Source organism: Macrobrachium nipponense, chromosome 40, assembly GCF_015104395.2.
Source record: "Macrobrachium nipponense isolate FS-2020 chromosome 40, ASM1510439v2, whole genome shotgun sequence".
NCBI lineage: Eukaryota > Metazoa > Arthropoda > Malacostraca > Decapoda > Palaemonidae > Macrobrachium > Macrobrachium nipponense.
The window spans coordinates 49,667,837-49,691,851 of NC_061101.1; the positions used below are offsets into that span (position 1 = coordinate 49,667,837).

General features: G+C 44.2%; 1 protein-coding gene across 1 annotated transcript in view; it reads right to left on the reverse strand.

The window, feature by feature from the left end:
- The window catches only part of LOC135212146 (coiled-coil domain-containing protein 174-like), a 74,491-nt gene extending 50,834 nt beyond the window's left edge, over window positions 1-23,657 (reverse strand). The window contains 1 exon segment of the mRNA XM_064245557.1: window positions 23,531-23,657. Within this exon segment, the coding sequence (XP_064101627.1) occupies window positions 23,531-23,542 (12 nt within the window). The 5' untranslated portion in view covers window positions 23,543-23,657.
- Window positions 23,658-24,015: the final 358 nt, after the last annotated feature.

Sequence of the window (24,015 nt, forward strand, 5' to 3'; positions counted from 1 at the left end):
GGAGGACTTAACCGGGAGAGACGAGTCCTTACGTCTAACCGAAGGTTGTTCGGGCTTCTCCCATGAGTTGCACAAATTACTGCCAATCTCTGCTGCATATCCCGCAGCACCTCCTTCGTCCCCGCCTCCTTACGAGACTCCTGATGATGAGGAGATCGAGGACGCACCGGGCTCACACGAGGCGGCGAGCGAACTTCCAGCCGACGTGAAATCCTCTTCCTTTTGATAGGGATCATCTCTTCATCCTCCGATGAAAAAATCTCAGGGCTACTCCACCCTTCCTGGTCGAAAGCCCTTTCCTCCTGTGAAGAGGACGGACAGTATGACCTCTTGAGAGGACGCGATACCTCCGCGAATCGTCTGCTCCTTCCCGAGGCCGAACTATCCGAAGAGTAACGCACTTCCCAGTATCGCCTTTTCTATGGCGTACTGCAGCAGCCTGGGACGTCTCAACAGGACTGCCTGAAGGGACGCCTGATCGCATGTCAACCCCTCTCGCCTCCCTTCGACTGTCGACATGCCTTCTCTCCCTTGGGTCTGGGAGCTTGACAGAGGTCTAGGTCTAGGAGCACGAGAGAGACGATCAGACGCCCCCTCCACAACACTGTCACCAAACACTTCCACTTTGTCCGTTAACCGTTTAATTTGGTCTCCCCCATGGACGCAAGGGCAGCGAACACTTTCACTATTTGTGATCCGTAGTATCCTCAGATACAGCAACTGGAGCAGGAGAAACCTGGGGAAAAGGTGCTACATCTACATGTGAATGAGCTGGAGAAGACGCAACCAAAGGAATCATCCAAAGGTTTTACTCGAAGATCCCGATCTTTCACTCCTAGATACAGATCTTCTAACCCGATCTTTTTTCCAATCTCTCCACATACTTCATAAGACCGCCTTCCACTCTTTCTCATTCAGACACTGACATTCATACACCTATTGTCCCACGTACATACAAACTCACGACACTCTTACAAATAGTATGTGGATCTACCGATGATTTCGGCAGTCTCACCTTACACCCTTCTTTCACACAAACTCTAAACATACTTCCTGAATCAGACATACTAGACAAATTCAAAACAATTGCGATTGCCACTCTAACTTCCTGAATACGATACCAATATCCAAAAGTCAGATAACGAGCAGGAAATTCCAACAGAGAACCAACAACGATGTTGCCGGTTCGGCTGGCAGAGAAAATCTGAGGAAAACGGGAATAGTTCCAAGTACCAGCGCCACGGGAGCGGGGTGGCCATCACCTGAACTACCAGTGTACTAGCGGTTGCCGCGAGTTTTGAAATTCTGCCAGTGCGTCAAGAGGATAAGCTATATATATACTGCCAGGTAAGTGTCATGCATAAAATATTAGCTTCATCAAAAACCTACAAGTCATCAATCATAAGTAAAACAAGTTCCAAAAAATTCCGCCTCTGCTGAACACCGTTGACAACACCAGCCGGCAGAAAAAAATGATATTGTTATGTTACAATAAAGTTTCATACATACTTACCTGGCAGATATATACATAGCTGGGACGACGGAGTCTTAGCTATGTATATATCTGACAGGTAAGTTGATTGTATGAAAACTGATTTTCAGCGCTGAATTAGTTCCACTCTCCTCTGGTAGTGAGCAGGGGTATTGCCTAGACAAAACAATAGAGCGTGACTGCGAATTTCAAAATTCAAGCTGCCGACAGATGGAAACTGTAGCTATGTAACTACTTGATAAGTTGCATACATAAAATTTTGCATTTTGCTGCTAGCACTTTTCATATTACTATTTTGACTTTTTATTTTTAATTTTTAATAATTATGGCTGAAAAAATTTACCCTTTAATGATTGCATACTAGGCCTAGAGTCCCGAAGTGTGATGCAATCACTACCACTCTGGCCACTTGTCTGTTTTTGCTCTGTAAGAAATTAATGGGGACATCTTTGAAATGGCTAGAAAATTGTCAATAGAGGAAAGTTAACATTAAGACCATATATTTTGATTGAGAAAAATATAAGTATATACATTAGTATGTAAAAAATATTTGTTGATTATCCAAAAAAATGTTATTGTTATAATACAATTAAGTTTGTTCATACTTACCTGGCAGATATATATATAGCTGTATTTTCTGACGTCCGACAGAATTTCAAAACTCGCGGCACACGTAGTGGGCGGCCAGGTGGGGTAGTACCCATTCCCGCCGCTGGGAGGCGGATATCAGGAACCATTCCCATTTTCTATTCATATTTTATTAATGCCACTGTCTCCTGAGGGGAGGAGGGTGGGCACTCTAATTATATATATCTGCCAGGTAAGTATGAACAAACTTAATTGTATTATAACAATAACATTTTGTTCATGAAACTTACCTGTCAGATATATATATAGCTGAATCCCACCTTCGGATGGTGGGAAGAGACAGAATAGGATTTTTAGGAAACTTAAATTAAGTAGATGATGTACATCTTGGTTCCTTACCTGTTAGCAAAGTAGACTCTGTGATTACTGTCACTTAAGCCTGCTTCTGCTTTAATCAGAGTTGCCAGCCAGGTGGAGACCTGTAGTGCTGGTGCGCTCTGGATGCTCTGTCAACGGGGACGTGACCTCAACGTGACAAGACCATCGAGCCAAACATATGAGGGCTACGAAGCAACTGACCACCACCTGACCAACTAACCAAAACACCCCTGACAGTTAATCTAAAGAATGGGAGATTTTCACAGATCTCACCATCAACCAAAAACACAACAATAAAACTAACCTATTCTAAGCTAAGGGATAGGGAGAGAGCTACCTTCAGCCCCCAAAACTGTGTCCGCAGAAATGTATGGCCCCAAAGAACTACAGTTCTCATAAATCGTTCTCACATCCCGAAGGTAATGTGAGGCGAATACGGAATTACTCCTCCAAAAGGTGCTATCAAGGATATCCTTGATAGACATATTCCTTTGGAAGGCAAGAGAGTAGCTACGGCTCTGACTTCGTGAGCTTTCACTTGTAAGAGGCTCAAATCAGTCTTCTGGCAAGATGAATGAGCCTCTTTAATGACGTCCCTCAAAAAGAAAGCCACAGCATTCTTTGACAAAGGCAATTCTGGTCTTTTCACCGAGCACCAGAGATTACCTGAGGGACCTCTTACCTCTTTAGTTCTGTGAATATAGAACTTGAGAGCCCTGACAGGGCACAGGGCTCTCTCTGGTTCTTGACCCACGAGACTCGACATACCTTTGATCTCAAAGCTCTTGGGCCAAGGGTTAGACGGGTTCTCGTTCTTAGCCAAGAAAGTTGGACTCAACGAGCAGACAGCGTTGTCCCCCTTGAATCCCACTTGGCTACTGAACGCTTGGATTTCACTAACTCTCTTCGCCGTCGCCAGAGAAGTTAGAAAAAGCGCTTTCTTCGTCAAGTTCCGTAGAGACGCTTCGTGGAGAGGCTCAAAAGGACTTGACATTAAAAATTTAAGAACCACATCGAGGTTCCAAGAAGGCGGTCTCGCTTGTGGAATCTTGGTGGTTTCAAATGATCTCAAAAGGTCGTGGAGATCCTTGTTGTCAGAGAGGTCCAGTCCTCTGTGTCGAAAAACGGCCGACAACATACTTTTATATCCCTTAATGGTCGGGACTGCCAATTTTTGCACATTCGTAGGAAAGCAAAAAATCGGCTATCTGGTTCACAGAGGTCGTGGAAGAGGAAATTCCTTCCTTTCTGCACCATGCCCTGAAGGAGGCCCACTTTGATTGGTAAACAGCTCTTGAAGAGGCTCTTCTAGCATTAGCGATTGCTCTCGCAGCTGCTTTCGCAAAAACCCTCTCGCTCTGGCCAACTTTTCGATAGTCTGAACGCAGTCAGATCCAGAGCGGAGAGGTTTTGGTGATACCTTTCGAAGTGAGGCTGTTTGAGTAGATCTCTCCTCCAGGGCAACGTCCTTGGGAAGTCCACAAGGAATGTCATGACCTCTGTGAACCATTCTCTTGCTGGCCACATCGGGGCGATCAGGGTCAACCTTGTCCCTTCTGACGCTGCGAACTTCCTCATGACTTCCCCCATGATCTTGAATGGAGGAAAGCGTAAAGGTCTAGGTCTGTCCAACTCCAGAGCAATGCATCCACCGCAATTGCTCCTGGATCCAGGACCGGGGAGCAATACAGAGGAAGCCTTTTCGTCCTCGACGTCGCGAACAGGTCGACCAGAGGACGTCCCCACAACTTCCATAGTTGCTGACACACTTCTTGGTGTAAGGTCCACTCTGTTGGCAGGATTTGATCTTGTTGACTGAGAAGGTCCGCTCTGACGTTCTGCACACCTGCGACGAATCTCGTCAGAATCTTGATCTGTTTCACATCTGCCCATAGCAGAACTTCCCTTGCCAGGTGAAAAAGGGATCGGGAGTGAGTTCCTCCCTGATTCTTCAGATATGCAAGGGCTGTGGTGCTGTCCGAGTTGACTTGGATGACCTTGCCTGTCACTTTGTCTTCGAAGAACTGCAGCGACAGGAAGATCGCTGCTAGTTCTTTCACATTGATGTGCCAGGCTACCTGTTCCCCTCTCCAGGAGCCTGACACTTCCTCCCCTCCTAGTGTTGCTCCCCAACCGGAAATGGAAGCGTCTGAAAACAACACTAGGTCGGGGCTCAGAAGATTATGGGATAAGCCCTCTCGCAACTTCTGAGGGTCGAGCCACCATCTTAAGTGGCTTTTACTGTATTTGAGATCTTTAAGATCGCATTCAGATCCTCCTTGGCTTTCCATTCTTCCGCTAGGAAAAAATTGAAGAGGCCTGAGGTGCAGTCTTCCCAAGGAGACAAACTTTTCCAGCGAGGAAATGGTGCCCAGCAGACTCATCCATTCCCTCGCCGAGCAAGTCTCTCTCCCTAGGAAGGCTGAGACTTTCTCTAAGCCTAGACGCTGACGTTCCTGGGACGGAAACGCCCGAAAAGCCACTGAATCCATCTGAATCCCCAGATAACACGATGGACTGTGTCGGGGTCAGATGTGACTTTTCGGAGTTGACTAAAAGTTCCAGGGACTTTGCTAAGGCTAAAGTTGACTGAAGGTCCTTCAGACATTTTCCTTTCGACGAAGCTTTGATCAACCAATCGTCGAGGTATAGGGATATTCTGATCCCTGAAGAATGCAACCACCTCGCCACATTCTTCATTATTACGGTAAAGACCATCGGGGCCGAGCTGAGACTGAACAAAGGGCTCTGAATTGCCATACTCTGTTTCCTAAGACGAATCTCAGGTACTTCCTTGAAAGAGGGTGGACAGGGACGTGAAGTACGCGTCTTGCAGGTCTAGGGGACACCATCCAGTCGCCAGGTCTCAAGGCTCCTAGCACTGACTGAGACGTCTCCATCTTGAACTTGCTTTTTTCTACAAAAAGATTGAGCCTGCTTACATCCAGGACTGGGCGCCAACCCGACGACTGCTTCGGTACCAGGAAAACCCTGTTGTAGAAGCCTGGTGACCCCAGGTCCACTACTTGCTCCACGCTCTTTTTTCGATCATCTGATCTAAAAGATCGAAAGGATGCGTTTCTTCTCTCCCTGATAAGACGGGAAAGGTCTCTGGGAGTTGATGTTAGAGGAGGAGGATGCAAAAAGGGGATCTTGTACCCTTGTTCTACGATCTTGAGAGTCCAAGGGTCCGCCCCTCTCTGCTCCATGCATCCGCAAAAAAACTTCAGTCTGGCGTCTGAAGGACATGTTCTTCATTTGGTTGACTTCGGTTTAAAGGAAGCTCTTCCTCTTGAAAGTCTGCTCTCGAGGGAGGAGCTCCGCGAAAGGGTTTAACTTTCTTCGGAGGTCTCACAAACGATGATGTCGAAGGAACTGCTGGACGCCTCGAGGACTGTGCTAAAAGGTCCTGGGTCGCCTTCTCCTGCAAACTAGTCGCTAGATCTTTTACCAACGTCTGGGGGAAGAGATGGTCCAAAAGAGGAGAAAAAGAGCAATTCCGCTTTCTGAGCGGGAGTAACCGACTTTGCGGTGAAATTACAAAGAAGAGCTCTTTTCTTAAGGAAAGCTGTTCCAAAGTGCGAAACTAGCTCTTCCAAACCATCCCTGACGGCCTTGTCCATACATGACAACACACTGGACAGCTCCCCAGACTGAGAGAGTCAGGGCTTCTAGATTGAAGGTCAAGAAACTCCCAAGCACCAGTCCAAGAAGTTAAAGACTCCCAACGTGCGCAGCAGTCCTTTCAAGTGGTGGTCCGTCTCCGTAGGAGTCCAGGACACCTTTGCAGCTGATAAGAGGGACCTCCTCTGGGCGTCCACTAAGCTGGAGAAGTCCCCAAGTGCAGACGAAGGAACCTTCACACCCCGCGTCTTCCTTGGTCTCATACCAAACGCCTCCTTTCCCCCCGGCGAGTCTAGAGGGAGGAAGGGCGAAAGTCATCTTGCCCTGATCCTTCCTTCGAGTCATGAAGTCCTGGAGCTTCTTGAAAGCCCTCTTGGTTGAAAGAGAAGTCTTCATTTCAACAAACTCCGGTGTCTTGAATGACTTGGAAGACGAAAGTTGCGAGGGAGGAGACCTAGGAGCTGCCGGCTGAAACTTGTCCCCGAAGGACGAACGTAACAGCCGCACAAGAACCTTATAGTCCGAGACAGAAGAACCAAAGGAGGTTCCTCTTCCACTGAGCTCGCTGGACTACTATGTTCCCCTTCTTCTCTAAGAGGAACCGGTGATCGTCCATCCGGAGAGGGCGTACGTCCAGCAGGTCTAGGCTTGAACAAAGACTTCCGCTGCTTAGAAGTTGACGCTTCAGGCACGGACTCGTCCTTACGATGATCCTTAAAACTTGCAGAAGGAAGAACGTCTTGGGTGCGTCGAGCGTCCTGTGAAACGACGGAGACTGCCTTACTTCTAACTGAAGAAGTCTTATGCTTCTTGATAGCACTACTTCTAAGAAACTCCTTATGGGGAGACATGTCTCTCCGAGCGTCCACACGAGCGTCCTGACGAGAGGCCTCAAAAGCGTCCCGCTTTTCGTGAAAAGCATCCTGCTTAGCATGGAAAGCGTCCTGCTGAGCGTCCTCGAAAGCGTCCTGCTTAGAACGGAAAGCGTCCTGCTTCACGCAGAAAGCGTCCTGACGAAAGCGAAAAGCGTCCTGCTGAGCGCAAGCTATATCAGGAGAACGAGATCGGCGATGATCCGAAGGCGGGGAAAGAGACGAACGAGGAGAGAGAGAAGGAGACTGCTTAGTCCTCTTGACGGGCAGCCTGACGTCCTTTCTCCGCGCTTAGGCTCGACTGCTACTGGGCGAGTCTTCTGAGCCATAAGGGTAGAAATCTGGTCCTGAAGGGACAAAAGAATATTCTTCGTAGGTGACGAACAAGACGGGGCAGGACTGAACCTGCGAGAAGGCGAGGGGCGAGGGGACGCCTCCTTCCTTCTCACAGGTACAGCTACCTGCTTCTCAGGGATACGCGCCTGTGCGTGCAACCCATAGACCTCAGGGATACGCGCCTGTGCGTGCAACCCAGAGGCCTCGTCGGAAGAGATTTTACCTCTCTTCTGAGGAGGGAAAGCGTCATAGGCTTCCTCCGAAGAAATCGGCGATGCCGGACGTGAAGCGTCCTCAGCACGAAACGTCCTTTTCAGCGGACGAGAGTCTCTCCGAGCGCTCCACCCTTGGCGCGGGGAGGATGCTTCGGAGGACGAAAAACAGTCCTTAAAGATGCGCGCCCGTGCGCGCTCCATGACAGCCTGGGACTTTGCAACAAGGCCTGCCGAAGGGACGCCAGATCGGTGGGGAGCCCCCGTAACCCTCTTGCGGCTTTCGACATACCCTCTCCCTGAGTCCTGGGAGTCCGATAGAGGTCTCAGCCTAGAGGCATTATGGGGCCGATCTGACGCCCCCTCCACAACACTAGGGGCACGATCACAAACTTTCACAGGGCCAGTTTCCATGGCCACACTTTAGATTCAAGAGTGCGCAGAGACTCGAGAATCAGAGAAGGGCATTACCTTCTCCAGACACAGAGACAGGGCCCGGAGGCAACATCACAGGTTTAGGTGAAACAAAATCTACCGGTGTTAGAGGAGGAGAAATGTTACATTCCTTACCTTTTGTAGAACTGCTCCTGGAGAAGCCCTCCTGACTCTATCACGCTCCAATTTATGCCGATAGGTCTCATACATCTTCCATCCACTACGGTCAAATCCTTGCATTCATTGCACCGATCATCAACCAAACAAACATGCCCCCTGCATTCCATACAAACTGTGTGAGGATCAACTGAAGGTTTAAGAAGCCTCACCTTACATTCACTCCTCACACACTCTGAAACTCCCAATACTTGATCCTGACATCATGTACACAGAAAAGCCAATCCAAATTCAAAAACAGTCCACTATTACGCGTGCCAATCCAACAATCCAGAGTCGATAACCAAAAGTCAATCCAGATACTTAGAAGTGAGATAATCCAAAAATCCTAGACGGAGGTACTGCAAACAGTTGTTTTCAGCACCGGCGACAGAAAAAATATGAATAGAAAATTGGGAATGGTTCCTGATATCCGCCTCCCAGTGGCGGGAATGGGTACTACCACCTGGCCGTCCCACTACGTGTGCCGCGAGTTTTGAAATTCTGTCGGACGTCAGAAAATACAGCTATATATATATCTGACAGGTAAGTTTCATGAACAAAATTAAATGACAACAACTCAGCCTATTCATATTTAAAATAACAATATATAAATATTATTTTTCTTAATTCATATGGGTCCCTAAACTATTATTGATTTCATGGTCGATTCAAATCTGGGCCTTTTAATTTCTTATGGCAATACATCTTTGTTGTGGCCCATGGCCGAGCGATCACGTGACCTTCGACGGCATGGCCATGGAACACTATGGCAAATACTGTATGGCAAATGTAATTTATAAACTGCATCATGAAAAATCAATTATAATTGGAATAAAACATAATTAGTATTGGAAATTCATAAATTCTCATTCTAAGTATTCTGAAGCTTCACTTTTAATCATATAACCTAGAGGTCTTCAACTGACCTAGGTACTAGATACTATCTAGCGCACTGGCACCCCCAAAAATTCTCTGGTTTCTCCCGGCCACATCTTGAAGAGCATCATCGTTTACCATTGTTGTAAGGAAACTGTATCAGCATCTATGGGTATAAGTGGTGTGCGGATTTAGCACATGGAATGGAAAGTTTATTGACACAAGTGACTCTGCAAACATTGAGATGGCGTCAATCTTCTAAATATTTGGTGTTGTAAGTAAAATTTTGAAAGCGTCATGGAGGTATGTTTGTACTGCGCATGGCTAGACTTGAATTAACCTCTGTTTAAAATTAAAATATGACCTAATTTTGGAACTTGGAATAAATACTTACTTCGAAAGGAGAGTAGAGGGCTCGAACTCTTGCTCTTACCACGGACAACTCGTGACTGGTGGCCATCTCGGGTGTCAGGACGTGTTAAAGTACTTTTTCGGAAGGTGGATCCACATGCGGTCAAACTGGATCAGCTAGTCCAGTCGGTTGTTTCCCCTATAGAGTAAACAATCACGGACGATCCATGGTCATCACGCTGGCCGGGTCTTATTCACTCGATATTTAATTGGTGAAACAAGAATACAATTACAACTTTAAGCATACCATTCAAAAGATTGAAGTTTCGTCAACATATGTGATATAGAAAGCCCTATACGAACTAAAATAAGCATGTGACGCTCTTCGTAAAAAATATGTTTCAAGCACGATTTTGAAATCCAATATGGCAGCTACTGTGTGGATGTACAGGTTCTGAACAGTGACGACAACCATTTTCCCAGCCTTCCCAGCACTCATTTGAACAATATTAGCGTAATTAATAATATGTAACGTTTATTGATCTTACTCAAGATTTGCAGTTGTAATCAGCACAATAAAACAACATTTTGTTGCCTATATTACTGAAAGTATGAAACTTTTATTCCCGGGGTCATGGTTTGAACTGAATTCATATTTACCTTGTAATCAGTGGTTTTTATCCTTACTGCCATTACAACTGAAACTCCACAGTGCTTATTTGATTGTTTCTATTCACATTTTTGGTCTCAATTCACTCCACATTGCACTTTAAACAAGTTGCTGTTCCTGGTTCCTAAGCGCGCGCGCCACAAACACAGTTACGAACAGCAGACGACGAAACTGCAAAGTTTTATTCCCTAAATTGTTTACTTTACTCGTTATTTAGTACAACTTTACTTTATTATTTAAAAATGTTAATTTAATTCATGTATATTATCCGTTTTTTGCAACCAAATTACCCCGAAAAATTATAGATATTTCTAAATACAATCCAATGTTTCTAACCTTTTCGTACATCTGGCTGCCAAAAACCATAGAGGAACGACTATGGATAAGTGGATTATATATATGTATATATTTTTTTGCTTTTTTGTTTTGCTAGCACTTTTCATTGATTTAAGTCTATATTAGTATTTTGAATTTCTTTAATAACTGTATGCCAGAAATAAATGTAACCTTTAATGTTTGCATGCTAAGAATGGCAAAATCATCGTTGCCACATTAGTGGAGGCTTCACACATACGCTGATTCATTATTATAAACTGTTTCCATGAATTCTAGTTGTCATAGTAATGCAATAATGATAAAATTGCTTTAATATTTATGTATATATACTTCCAATACATAGCCTAATTTCACCAATTTCAACGTTATGTGTGTAGTCTTATACCCAGTTTGGAGAAGACGACGACGAAGCGTGCACTTTCAATAATTTTTTAAATAAATAGTAAAACATCAATATTTTACATAATTATGATGATTAATTTGAAAATATTTGTTATGAAAAAGTAACTCGATTCTGACTCAAATTTAAGTAATTATTTTTCGGAATTAGAACATTCTTTTAAGTCCTGTATTATGACGTCACGACATCTTGGCTTTCGTACCTATTGTAAATAATTGCTTTACTCAACTTTCTTGCAGAACAGTTTACCAGTTATTCATGCAGATTATCAGCTCTTCATGTAATTGTTATAATCGTAATGCGCATATATATCTTTATTATTTACTTTTTGGATATATGAAGATGTTTTACTGCCGGATTATCACCGTAGTGTGACACAATCGTTTTCGGTCCCTGGGCCTCTGTTTTCGCACCATAAGAAATTATGGGGCCGAATTTGCAATGACCAGAAAGTCGTTAAAAGAGGAAAGTTAGCATTGAGGGGCATATGTTTTGATTGAGAAAAATACAAATTTATTCAATAGCTAGCTTGTAAAAAAATGATATTGTTATAATACAATAAAAGTTTCATACATACTTACCTGGCGATATATACATAGCTAAGACTCCGTCGTCCCCGACAGAAATTCAAATTTCGCGCCACTCTCGCTACAGGTAGGTCAGGTGATCTACCGGCCTGCCCTGGGCGGCAGGACTAGGAACCATTCCCGTTTTCTACTCATATATTTTCTCTTCCACCTGTCTCCTTGCGGGAGGCTGGGTGGGCCCTAATCGTATATATCTGCCAGGTAAGTATGTATGAAACTTTATTGTATTATAACAATATCATTTCATACAATCAACTTACCTGTCAGAATATATACATAGCTGATTGGCACCCTTCGGTGGAGGGAGGGTAGACAGCTACTACTGGAATAGACAGGTAAACAACATCTGTTGTAGGTATAAAATAAAAAAAACCTTGGTTTCCTACCTGATAGGTGGTAGACTTCGTGGGTGTTTTCCCCGTAGTCTGCATCACCTCAAGAAACTTTAGCGAGATATGTGATCTATGGCCAAGAATTCTTGTGGGTCTGCCGAAGGGGTCTTATCCACTTACTCGGCAGAGCCTGAAAGGACTTTGTCAATGGGTGCTGATCCACTTACATGACAACACACCTTATTAAGGAGCACACAACCAATCCCGACCACCTGATCCTAACCACCATGTTAGTATTAAAAATTGCTCAGAGTTATCCCCAACTCTTCGCAACAACCGTAACTCAAAACACAATGCACAAGCACACAATAATTTCAAAAAAAAATTTGATCTTATTCAAGATCTCACAAGAGTTCCTTACTGAACTGAAGTGACTGGCCGCTTGTGCGGCAACTGCACTTGTTCAGCAGAAAGTCTAAAGAACATATCTATAAGACTTAAGTAGTAAAAAAAAATTAAGATTGTTGTAAGCTCCTGTACCCAGGATTGTGCCCGCAGACACAAAAGGACCTAATGAAAACATTTTTCATAGGTCACACGCACGTCCTTCAAATAGTGAGCCGCAAACACAGAATTACATCTCCAATATGTCGCTTCCAAGATATTCTTCAGCGACATATTTCTCTGAAAGAGAGACGTCGCCACTGCTCTCACTTCATGAGCTCTTACTCTCAGGAGTTTTAAAGAATCATCCGTGCAAGCCTTATGAGCGTCCATAATTAGTTCTGACAAAAAAGGCTAAGGCATTCTTAGACATAGGTCTTGATGGATCCTTCACTGAGCACCAGAGGCTTGTCTAGAACCTCCCAACTGTTCCTTTTTTCTTTAAGTAAAACTTTAATGCCCTTACTGGGCAAAGAGACCTCTCCGGTTCCCTGCCGACGAGACCCGATAATCCTTTTACTTCGAAAGTTTCTCGGCCAGGGGTTCGAAGGATTTTCATTCTTCGCTAAGAATAATTCCTTGAAGGAACATGATGGCTGAATCTATATTGAACCCGACTTTGTCACTAAGGGCGTGCAGTTCGCTAACCCTTTTTGCCGTTGCCAGAGACAAAAGGAATAAACATTTTCTCGTTATATCACGAAACGAGGCCAAATGTAGGGGTTCAAATCTCTCTGAAGCCAAGAACTTCAGCACTACGTCTATTCCAGTTAGGGAGAGAAGTCATTCTAGACTTCTTGGTCTCAAACGACTAATCAGATCATGCAGATCCTTATTGTTTTCCCAAATCTAGGCCTCTATTCCTAATACGGCCGATAGCATACTTCTATAGCCCCTTTATCGTTGGGCTACGGAGAGCTGCGATTCTTCCCTTAGTAAATAACAGAAAATCAGCTATTTCTGTTACAGAGGTACTGGAGGAGGACAACTTCTTTGACTTACACCACCTTCTAAAAACTTCCCACTTGGATTGGTAAACCCGGATAGTGGAAGTTCTCGGGCTCTAGCGATCGAGCTTGCTGCTTTACTAGAAAAGCCTCTCGCTCTGACAAGTCTTTCGATAGTCGAAAGGCAGTCAGAGCGAGAGCGGGGAGGTTTTGATGAAACCTCTCGAAGTGTGGCTGTCTGAGAAGATCCCTCCTTTGTGGAAGGGATCTGGGGAAGTCTACTATCCCGCTCCAGTACCTCTGGAAACCATTCTTAAGCTGGCCAAAAGGGGGCTATCAGGGTCATTCTTGTCCCCTTTGAAGTCACAAACTTCCGAGTACTTGTCCCAGAATCTTGAATGGGGGAAATGCGTAAACGTCTACCTGAGACCAATCTAGTAGGAAGGCGTCTACTGCTAGAGCTCTGGGATCTTCTACTATGAACAGGAAGACTTCCAGTCTCCTCGAGAGGAACGTGGCAAAGAGGTCGACATGAGGAGTTCCCCAAAGAGACCAGAGCTTGAGGCAAACTTCTGAGGGTGGAGGGTCCACTCGTATGAAGGACCTGGTTCCTCCTGCTTCAGCCTGTCCGCCTCGTACGTTCCTTACTCCCTGAAACGAACCTCGTCAAGAGAGAGATGTTCCTTTGGGATGTCCACAACAGCAGTTTCTGTGAGTTCGTAAAGGGCATACGAGTGAGTACCTCCTTGCTTCCGAATGTATGCCAGAGCGGTTGTATTGTCCGCATTCACTTGTACTATTTTGTTGCATACTAACGGTTCGAAGCTCTTTAGAGCTAGGTGTACAGCTAGCAGTTCTTTGCAGTTTATGTGCCAGGACACTGAAGAGCATTCCAAGTGCCTGACACTTCTCTCTTTCCCAAAGTTGCTCCCCAACCTTTTTCCGACGCGTCGGAAAACAATACAAGGTTTGGGCTCTGTATTTCCAGGGAAGTACCTTTGTTTTCCCTCAGTGGGAGTAACCACCATTCTAGATGTCGTTTTATCAGATCTGGAATGGGAAAGAAGTCCGAGAGGAGTCCTGTCTTCATGTTCCACGAATTTCTGAGGAAGAACTGAAGAGGACGGAGATGAAGTCTTCCTAGATGAAAGAACTGCTCGAGCGAGGAAAGGGTCCCTAACAGGCTCAACCATTCCTCGCCGAAGTCCGTTCCTTCCTTAGGAAGAGAGAGACTTTTTCTAAACCTCTCGCTAGTCTCTCTTGAGAAGGAAATACTCGAAAACCCCGAGAATCCATCCGAATCCCCAGATAGACCAAGTTCTGGCTGGGGATCAGTTGGGACTTCTCGAGGTTCACGAGTAATCCTAAAGTCTTTAACTAGGTTTAGTGTCACAGTCAGGTCCTCCAAACACTGTTCCTCTGACTTTGCTCTGATAAGCCAGTCGTCTAGGTATAGAGATATACTGATTCCTTTCAGATGAAGCCATCTCGCCACATTTTTCAAAAGGTTCGTGAAAACCTGAGGCGCCGTCGACAGGCCGAAGCACAAGGCTCTGAATTGGAAGATCCTTCCCCCCGTCATGAAACGGAGGTACTCTTCGACGAAGGATGGATCTGGGACGTGAAAATAGGCGTCCTGGAGATCCAGAGACACCATCCAATCCCCCTTGGCGAAGAGCCGCCAGGACTGAAGCAGAGGTTTCCATGGCGAACTTCTGTTTTTGAACAAACTTGTTCAGAGCGCTGACATCCAGAACTGGTCTCCAGCCCCCCGAGGATTTCGCAACCAAGAAAAGACGATTGTAAAACCCCGGGGAGCTTTGATCCAGCACAAGTTCTATAGCTCTCTTGTCCCACATCTGATCCACCATTTGTTGAAGAGTATCTTTCAACACAGGGTCCTTGTAATTGGCGGACAATTCCCTCGGAGTTGACGTCAGGGGAGGATTGTCCAGGAAAGGAATGAGATATCCCTTCTGAAGAACCGACATCGACCAAGGGTCTGTGTCGATGCGAGTCCAGGCCTCCGCAAATCCCCGGAGCCTGGCACCTACTGGTGTTTTTGGAGGAGCGCCACTTCACTTTCCCCTTTTAAAGGGGCGGAACGAGGCTCGACCTCTCTTCTCGGTCGTTTTCCTTTTAGCGGTAACTCTAGTGGGAGGGCCACCTCGAAAGGGCCGAACAGGAGTAGACGCCACTTTCTTTTCTCCCACCATCACTGGTCTCTCTTCCTGGACGATAGCAGGAGAAGATCCTGAGTCGCTTTCTCCCGTCAGAGATCGGAAATATCTTTCACCAACTGTGACGGGAAAAGAAAATCAGATCTAGGGGCGAATAACAAAGCTGCTCTTTGTGAATGTGACACTGCTTTCGTCAAGAAAGCGCTAAACACAGATCTCTTCTTCAAGAGACCTGCTCCAATAAGGAAGAAACTTCCCCTGAGCCGTCTTTGCACCGCCTTGTCAATACATGACAAAATTGCCAGGAGTACATCCGGTTCTAGCCCTTCAGGGGCATGAGCCTTCTTGGACATCACCCCAAGGGACCAATCTAGAAAGTTAAAGACTTCTAGAATGTGAAACAGTCCCTTGAGGAGATGATCCAACTCTGAAAGACCCCAAGTAATCTTAGCCGTGTGAAGGCTATGTCTCCTGGATGCGTCTACCAGACTGGAAAAGTCAGCTTCAGCTGAAGCTGGGAGAGTGAGACCCATATTCTCCCCAGTCTGGTACCAAATCCCTCTCTTGCCCGTAAGTCTAGGGGGAGGCATGCAAAAGACTGTCCTAACTAGCTCTTTCTTAGTTAGCATCCAGTTATCCAGCGATTGCAGAGCTCTCTTCATAGAAATCGTCGGTCTCATCTTCAAGAAGACCGACGATTTCGGAGTCTTCGAGCATGAAAACAGTGAACGAGGCGAAGGAGGAGCGGCAGGGATCAATGCATCTCCGTATTCCTGGAGAAGGAGAGCTGTCAAAACTTTGTAGTTCGACAGTCCTTCTTTACCGTGAGACTCGTCCTCTGATTCCTCTTCCATAATCGGATCAGTAGGAGAGGCCACTTCCCGTTCCGGGTCTTCCTGTCCAACAACTCTCTCTACTGGAGACAAACTCCTAATAGGAGAGGGGCTAAGAGAGTGTACAGAGCTCCTATGCTTGACTGGCTCTTCGTACTTGGCTGGCTCCTCGCGCCTGGCTGGCGCCTCGCGCCTGGCTGACTCCTCGCGCTTGGCTGGCGCCTCGCGCCTGGCAGGATCCTCGCGCTTGGCTGGCGTCTCGCGCCTGACTGACTCTTCGCGCTTGGCTGGCGCCTCGCGCCTGACTGGTGCCTCGCGCCTCTCAAAAGTCTCGCGCCTGACTGACGCTTCGTGCCTTGTTGAAGTCTCGCGTCTTCCTGGTGCCACATCCTTGCGTGACAGATGCTTGTCTGGAGCCTCACGCTTGGACTGAAAAATGGCTCAACGCCTGGTTTAATACCTCGCGCTCGCTGAAGCTGGCTGATCTGGCAGACTTGTATCCCATCTGGGAGAATCCTCTGGTCTGTAATGCGTTTCTCGCTTGTCTGACTCTTTAACCTTAGAGGACGCTTCTCGTCTGTAGGACGCCTCGCGCTTGGCTGGCGCGACGCGCTTGCCTGGCGAATCAAAATCTTCCCACGAGTCTCTATCTGAGTTCTCAAAAGACTCACGTCTCACAGGAGCCTCACTCTTGGTGGGAGAAGGAAGACGAGTCTTCTTGACCGGCAGTCTGACGTCTTTCTTACGAGGAGGATCCTTCGAAAGGACTCCTACTAAGGCGGACAGCTGTTCCTGCACCGCCAAAATGATCCTCTTGGACGCTTCTCCTGCGTCTTCTTGAACGGGAGAGGGAGACCTCGAAGGCGTGTTGCCCCCATCATGGGACGGCAAAACCCTCTTCGCCTTCTTGATAGAAGGAGGCGCTTCTTCCGAAAAGCGTTCTGGGCTTGAATCCAAAACAGGATCTCTCCAGTGCCTTTTCTTCAGGGGCCCTGGACAAGGTCCGAATCCTTTCCACCCTCGTTTAGGAGAGGAGAAGATAGCGGACGAAGAGAAGCACTCTCTGAGGACACTTTTTCGATAGCGGTCCTGAGCAGGCTGTCTATATACAGCACCTGCTGAAGGGATGCCTGACCGGGGGGAATTCTTCCACAACCTCCGTACGGCTTTCGACTTTCCTTCTCCTCTGGGCTTGGGAGCTTGGAAGAGGTCTAGGCCTGGGAGCGTCGCAGAGACGGTCAGACGCCCCCTCCACAACACTGGGGACACTCACTTCACTAAAATCACTTTCACAGTCCTTACCTTTCATGGTAGCCATTTTTGATCTCATCCTGTGAAGCGTAGCCTTCAGTTCAGCAATTTCCGATGCCGAATCTGAATGTACGGCCAGTGAGGGTCCTGATACAGAATCATAATTAAGAGAAGAGTTAGAATTATCCAAAGGCTCAATAGGCCTTGTACTACTACCCGCCATCTTAGATGCAGCCCTTCTGACTCTATCCCTTTCTAACTTCTTCAAGTAAGAAGTTAGAGTCTTCCATTCCTCAACATTCAACCTCTCACACTCATGACAGGTGTTAGAAATAGAACAATCAAAACCCCTACATTTGCGACATACAGTGTGAGGATCAACCGAAGCTTTCGGTATCCTCACCTTGCAGCCTACATTCACACACATTCTCACACAAACATGAATCAGACATTCTGAAGAAAAATCAAAAAGCAAGTCCAAATCCAGTCCACAGTAGCGAATGCCAAACAACGATCCAGGAGGTACGTCACCAAAAGTCCCACAAAAGATGATCAATTGCTTAGAAAAGCGAATTCCAGTCAAGAGGTGGCAGCAACGATGTTGATACCACCGGCGACAGAAAATATATGCGTAGAAAACGGGAATGGTTCCTAGTCCTGCCGCCCGGGGGCAGCCGTAGATCACCTGACCTACCTGTAGCGAAGTGGGCGCGAAATTTGAATTTCTGTCGTGGGGGGACGACGGAGTCTTAGCTATGTATATCTGACAGGTAGTTGATTGTATGAAATACTTTGATTACAAAAAACTTGATTGACAACTAAGCAGCATACCTACAATGGGTTTCAGAGACAGTGCAAGCTCGTTTTTGGGCAATACCTATTTCTGTAACGAACACTCGTATCAGAACGAGATTTTGCTATAGTGCGTTACACCCAGTGCCATAATTTATAAGGGTATCGTGAATCACTAATCGTAAAGAATAACGACACTTCTCCTTGTACCAAGAGACAAAAAACGCCATTATACATAAATGGATACAAACACGCGTAAAAAGATCCACCTACCCTCTGCCCCCACCCCCCCTCCACCGCCACCCTTTCCTTCTTCGTTCCTTCGCCTTACCTCATCTCTCTCTCTCTCTCGTTTCTCTCTCTCTCTCTCTCTCTCTCTGTTGCCATTCAGTATGTGTTACCCTCCAAACTGGGTATAAGACTACACACAAAACGTTGAAATTGGTGAAATTAGGCTATGTATTGGAGTATATATACATAAATATTAAAGCAATTTTATCATTATGCATTACTATGACAACTAGAATTCATGGAAATAGTTTATAATAATGATCGGCGTATGTGTGAAGCCTCCACTAATGTTGGCAACGATGATTTTGCCATTCTTAGCATGCAAACATTAAAGGTTACATTTATTTCTGGCATACGGTTATTAAAGAAATTCAAAATACTAATATAGACTGAAATCAATGAAAAGTGCTATGGTTTTCGGCAGCCAGATGTACGAAAACGTTAGAAACATTGGATTGTATCTACTTTAGAAATATCTGTAATTTTTCGGGGTAATTTGGTTGCAAAAAAGGCAGTCATATATCATGAATTAAATTAAAATTTTTTAAATAACAAAGTAAAGTTGAACTAAATAACGAGTAAAGTAAACAACTTAGCGAATAAAAATGATATTGTTATGATACAATAAAGTTTTATCATACATACCTTGCAGATATATACTTAGCTTTGGACGACAGAGTCTAAAGCTAAGTATATATCTGACAGGTAAGTTGAATATGTAGTAAAAACTGTTGCCAGTTTCGTTTGTAGTCTGCTGTTCGTAACTGTGTTTGTGGCGCGCGCGCTTAGGAACCAGGAACAGCAACTTATTTAAGTGCAATGTGGAGTGAATTGAGACCAAAATGTGTATAATAACAATCAAATAAGCACTGTGGAGTTTCAGTTGTGATGGCAGTAAGGATAAAAACTACCGATTACAAGGTAAAAATGAATTAAGTCAAACCATGACCCCGGGAATAAAAAGTTTCATACTTTTAGTAACATAGGCAACAAAATGTTGTTTTATTGTGCTGATTACAACTGCAATCTTGAGTAAGATCAATAAATGTTACATACATACACTAACATTGTTCAAATGAGTGCTGGGAAGGCTGGGAATGATGGTTGTCGTCACTGATCAGAACCTGTACATCCACACAGTAGCCCGCCATATTGGATTTCAAAACTGCCTTGAAAACATATTTTACGAAGAGCATCACGCGCTTATTTTTAGTTCGTGTGGGGCTTTCATATATCACATTATGTCGACGAAAATTCAATCTTTTGAATGGTATGCTTGGAGTTGTAATTGTATTCTTGTTTCACCATTTAAATATCGAGTGAATAAGACCTGTCCACCATGATAAGGGTTGGTAGTGGCTGGTGTTTCCCCCTAACAAACAAGCTGGTAAGTTTCCGTGTTCCGATTGTTGTGATGAAAGTGCCCCAGCGTCTCTGGGTGCAAGTGGTGTTCAGATTTATCACAGGAAATGGGAAGTTTTTATTGACACAAGCGACTCGTAAAACATCAAGATGGCGTCAATCTTCTAAATATTTCGAGTTGTGTGACTCCGTAAACATCGAGATGGCGTCAATCTTCTAAATATTTCGAGTTGTAAGTAAAAAATGTTGAACGCGTTTTGGTGAGATTTGGACTGCCGTGTACACCTTTTCACTACCCTCTGTTTAAATCTTAAAATTTGCCTTAATTTCTAACTTTGGCAGAAAATTATACTTACTTCGACAAAGGAGAGTAGAGGTCTTTACTCCGTTTCTCACCAACAACTGATGCCCATCTCCGGTGTCAGGACGCATTATAATGTACTTTTTTTTCCTTGGGGGGTTCTACACATTGATCGTACATGGTCACCCCTTGTACCATGCGGTTTTTTACCCTAGCTATCCAAACATTCTTTACAGCCAAATTTGGTACTTCTACAGAAGCACTCCGCACGGACTGCAAATAACGTAACCTTGGATACGACATCCACTAGGGATTGGGCCGTCCAATGTATTTCGCCGTGTTTTATACTGGACCCTGGGTTAATTACTTAAAATTCTTGTTCAGTAAGTAGGGGGAAACATCAGTACAGGCCAACCCTCATCACGGTAGACGGGTCTTATTCACTCGATATTTAATTGGTGAAACATGAATACAATTGCAACTCTAAGCATACCATTTAAAAAAAAGACTGAAGTTTCGTCAACATATTGTGAATATATGAAAGCCCCATACGAACTAAAATAAGCATGTGAGCTCTTCGTAAAATATGTTTTCAAGGCAGTTTTGAAATCCAATATGGCGGCTACGTTTTTCATGGACGGTTCTCATCAGTGACGGACACCATCTTTCCCAGCCTTCCCAGCACTCATTTGAACAATGTTAGCGTATGTATGTAACGTTTATTGATCTTACTCAAGATTGCAGTTGTAATCAGCACAATAAAACAACATTTTGTTGCCTATATTAGTGAAAGTATGAACTTGTTTATTCCCGGGGTTGTTATGGTTGGAACTGAATCATTCTTACCTTGTAATCGGCGGTTTTTATCCTTACTGCCATCACAACTGAAACTCCACAGTGCTTATTTGATTGTTATTATACACATTTTGGTCTCAGTTCACTCCACATTGCACTTTAAACCCTTTTGCTGTTCCTGGTTTCTAAGCGCGCGCGCCATAAACACAATTACAAATAGCAGACGACGACAGACGACGAAACTCAAAAGTTTTATTCCCTACAAAAACTGTTTTACTTTACTTCGTTATTTAGTTTAAATTTACATTGTTATTTAAAAATTTTGATTTAATTCATGTATATTATCCCTTTTTTGCAAACCAAATTCACCCCGAAAAATACAGATATTTCTAACGTAAATAAAATCAAATGTTTCTAACGTTTTCGTACATCTGGCTGCCGAAAACCATGAGGACAATACGGAAAAAGTGCATAGAGGACGACTACGTTTTTTTTTTTTTTTGCTTTTTTGTTTTTGCTAGCACTTTTCATTGATTTCAGTCTTTATTAGTATTTTGAATTTCTTAAATAATCGTATGCCAGAAATAAATGTAACCTTTAATGTTTGCATGCTTTAATGTTGCATGCTAAGAATGGCAAAATCATCGTTGCCACATTAGTGGAGGCTTCACACATACGCCGTTCCATTATCCTGTTAAGCGTCCGCCCCCCTGTCCCAACAGGGACAGGCAGTTTTCTAGCATAAGCGACCACCAGGAAAGAGTTGCCAGGCTGGAAATAAGTTTCCCATGTGCTGAGAGTGTTACCAAATGATGTTCCTACACTTTCTATACGAGTAAACGTATTATTACGGGGCTGAGGCTTGACAAGCACAGTTAAAGTCTTGAACGTAATATCCCGTTGAAGGCGCTACCGAGTAGATCGCGGTAAACGTATTATTACGTGGGTGACGCTTAACAGGTTATAAACTGTTTCCATGAATTCTAGTTGTCATAGTAATGCAATAATGATAAAATTGCTTTAATATTTATGTATATATACTTCCAATACATAGCCTAATTTCACATTTTCATTTCAACGTTTTGTGTGTAGTCTTTATACCCAGTTTGGAGGGTCAACACATACCGAATGGCAACAGAGAGAGAGAGAGAGAGAGAGAGAGAGAGAGAGAGAGAGAAAGGAAGGCGGAGGAACGAAGAAGAAAAGGGATGGCGGTGGAGGGGGGGGGGGGTTGGGGAGAGGGTAGGTGGAGCTTTATACGCGTGTTCGTATCCATTTCTGCATAATGGAGTTTTTGTCTCTTGGTACAAGGACAAGTGTCGTTATTCTTTACGATTAGTGATTCACGATACCCTTATGAAATTACGGCACTGGTGTAATGCACTATAGCAAAATCTCGTTCTGTTAAGAGTGTTCGTTACAGAAATAGGTATTGCCCAAAAACCTGCTTGCACTGTCTCTGAAACCCATAGTAGACATGCTGCTTAGTTGTCAATCAAGTTTTATAACCAAGTATTTTTTACAAGCTAGCTATTGAATAAATTTGTATTTTTCTCAGTCAAAAAACAATATGCCCCTCAATGCTAACTTTCCTCTTTTAACGACTTTCTGGTCATTGCAAATTCGGCCCCATAATTTCTTATGGTGCGAAAACAGACAAGAGGCCCATGGACCGAAAACGATTGCGTCACACTACGGCGATAATCCAGCAGTAAAACATCTTCAATATATCCAAAAAGTAAATAATAAAGATATATATGCGCATTACGATTATAACAATTACATGTATAGCTGATAACAATCTGCATGAATAACTGGTAAACTGTTCTGCAATGACAGTTGAGTATAGCAATTATTTACAATAGGTACGAAAGTCAAGATGTCCGTGACGTCATAATACAGAACTTGAAAGAACGTTCTAATTCAGAAAAATAATTACTTAAATTTGAGTCAGAGTCGAGTTACTTTTTCAATAACGAATATTTTTCAAATTAATCATCATAAATATGTAAAATATTGATGTTTTACTACTTATTTAAAATTAGCCAAGAGCACGCTTCTCGTCATCTTCTACCCCAACAGCTGTTTACGCCTGGCTTGTTGTTGATGAGAAATCGTGTTTCGATTGTTGTGATAAAAGTGCTCCAGCGTCTGTGGGTACAAGTGGTGTGCGGATTTATCACAGGAAATGGTTAGTTTATTGACACAAGCTACTCCGTAAACATCGAGATGGCGTCAATCTTCTAAATACCTCGAGTTGTAAGTAAAAATGTTGAACGCGTTTTGGTGAGATTTCCACTGCGTGGGCGCCATTTTCAGTACCCTCTGTTTAAATCTGTTTAAATCTTAAAATTTGGCCTTAATTTCTAACTTTGGGGAAAATACTTACTTCGAAAGGAGAGTAGAGGTCTTTAGCTCCGTTTCTCACCAACAACAAGTCGCGACTGATGCCCATCTCGGGTGTCAGGACGCGTTATAATGTACTTTTTCGGAGGGTGGCTTGCACTGATGGTAGCTGGCCTGCGTGGCCTGCTTTGATGTTTTACCCTACTAGGTAGGCTAAAACTGCAGACCGCAGCTGCCATAGTCTAGGCCGCCGCGGATAAGTACCCTAGATCTACCCCAATTTTTATATCACAATTCTACCTAAAAGTAAATAAATAAATAAAATACACTGATAGCTTACATGTGATTCCATTTAGATTATTTGGTAACGTAGCTTTTCCGACAGAAGATTGATCAGCTGGTCTGTGTTTTCGGATGTAAAACAATAACAAAGAAACGTTCCACGAAATTATAATCGTACATGCATTTGGTAACGTTTGGTTTGATTACTACTATACTGTACAATGTTTAGGTTACGATGTTTCTGAACGTGCTGAAACGTTTACTAAGCACGGAAAGGCCCTCTCTCTAGTGAAATTTTATTTAATATTTTACGCAATCAAATTAATATAGCCAGATATGACATAATAAAAATTTATTTTCCACAAGAGTGTTCGCAGGTTGATTGAAATACTCCTTCAATTGCAAAGAACGATTCTAATTGTTAGGTTACGATATGAACGTAACGTTTAATGAGCAGTTAAAGGCCCCTCTATATATTGGAGTTTGGCTTAGCATTTAAATAACCAAATTAATGTAACCAGATGATACGTAAGGCTCATGACT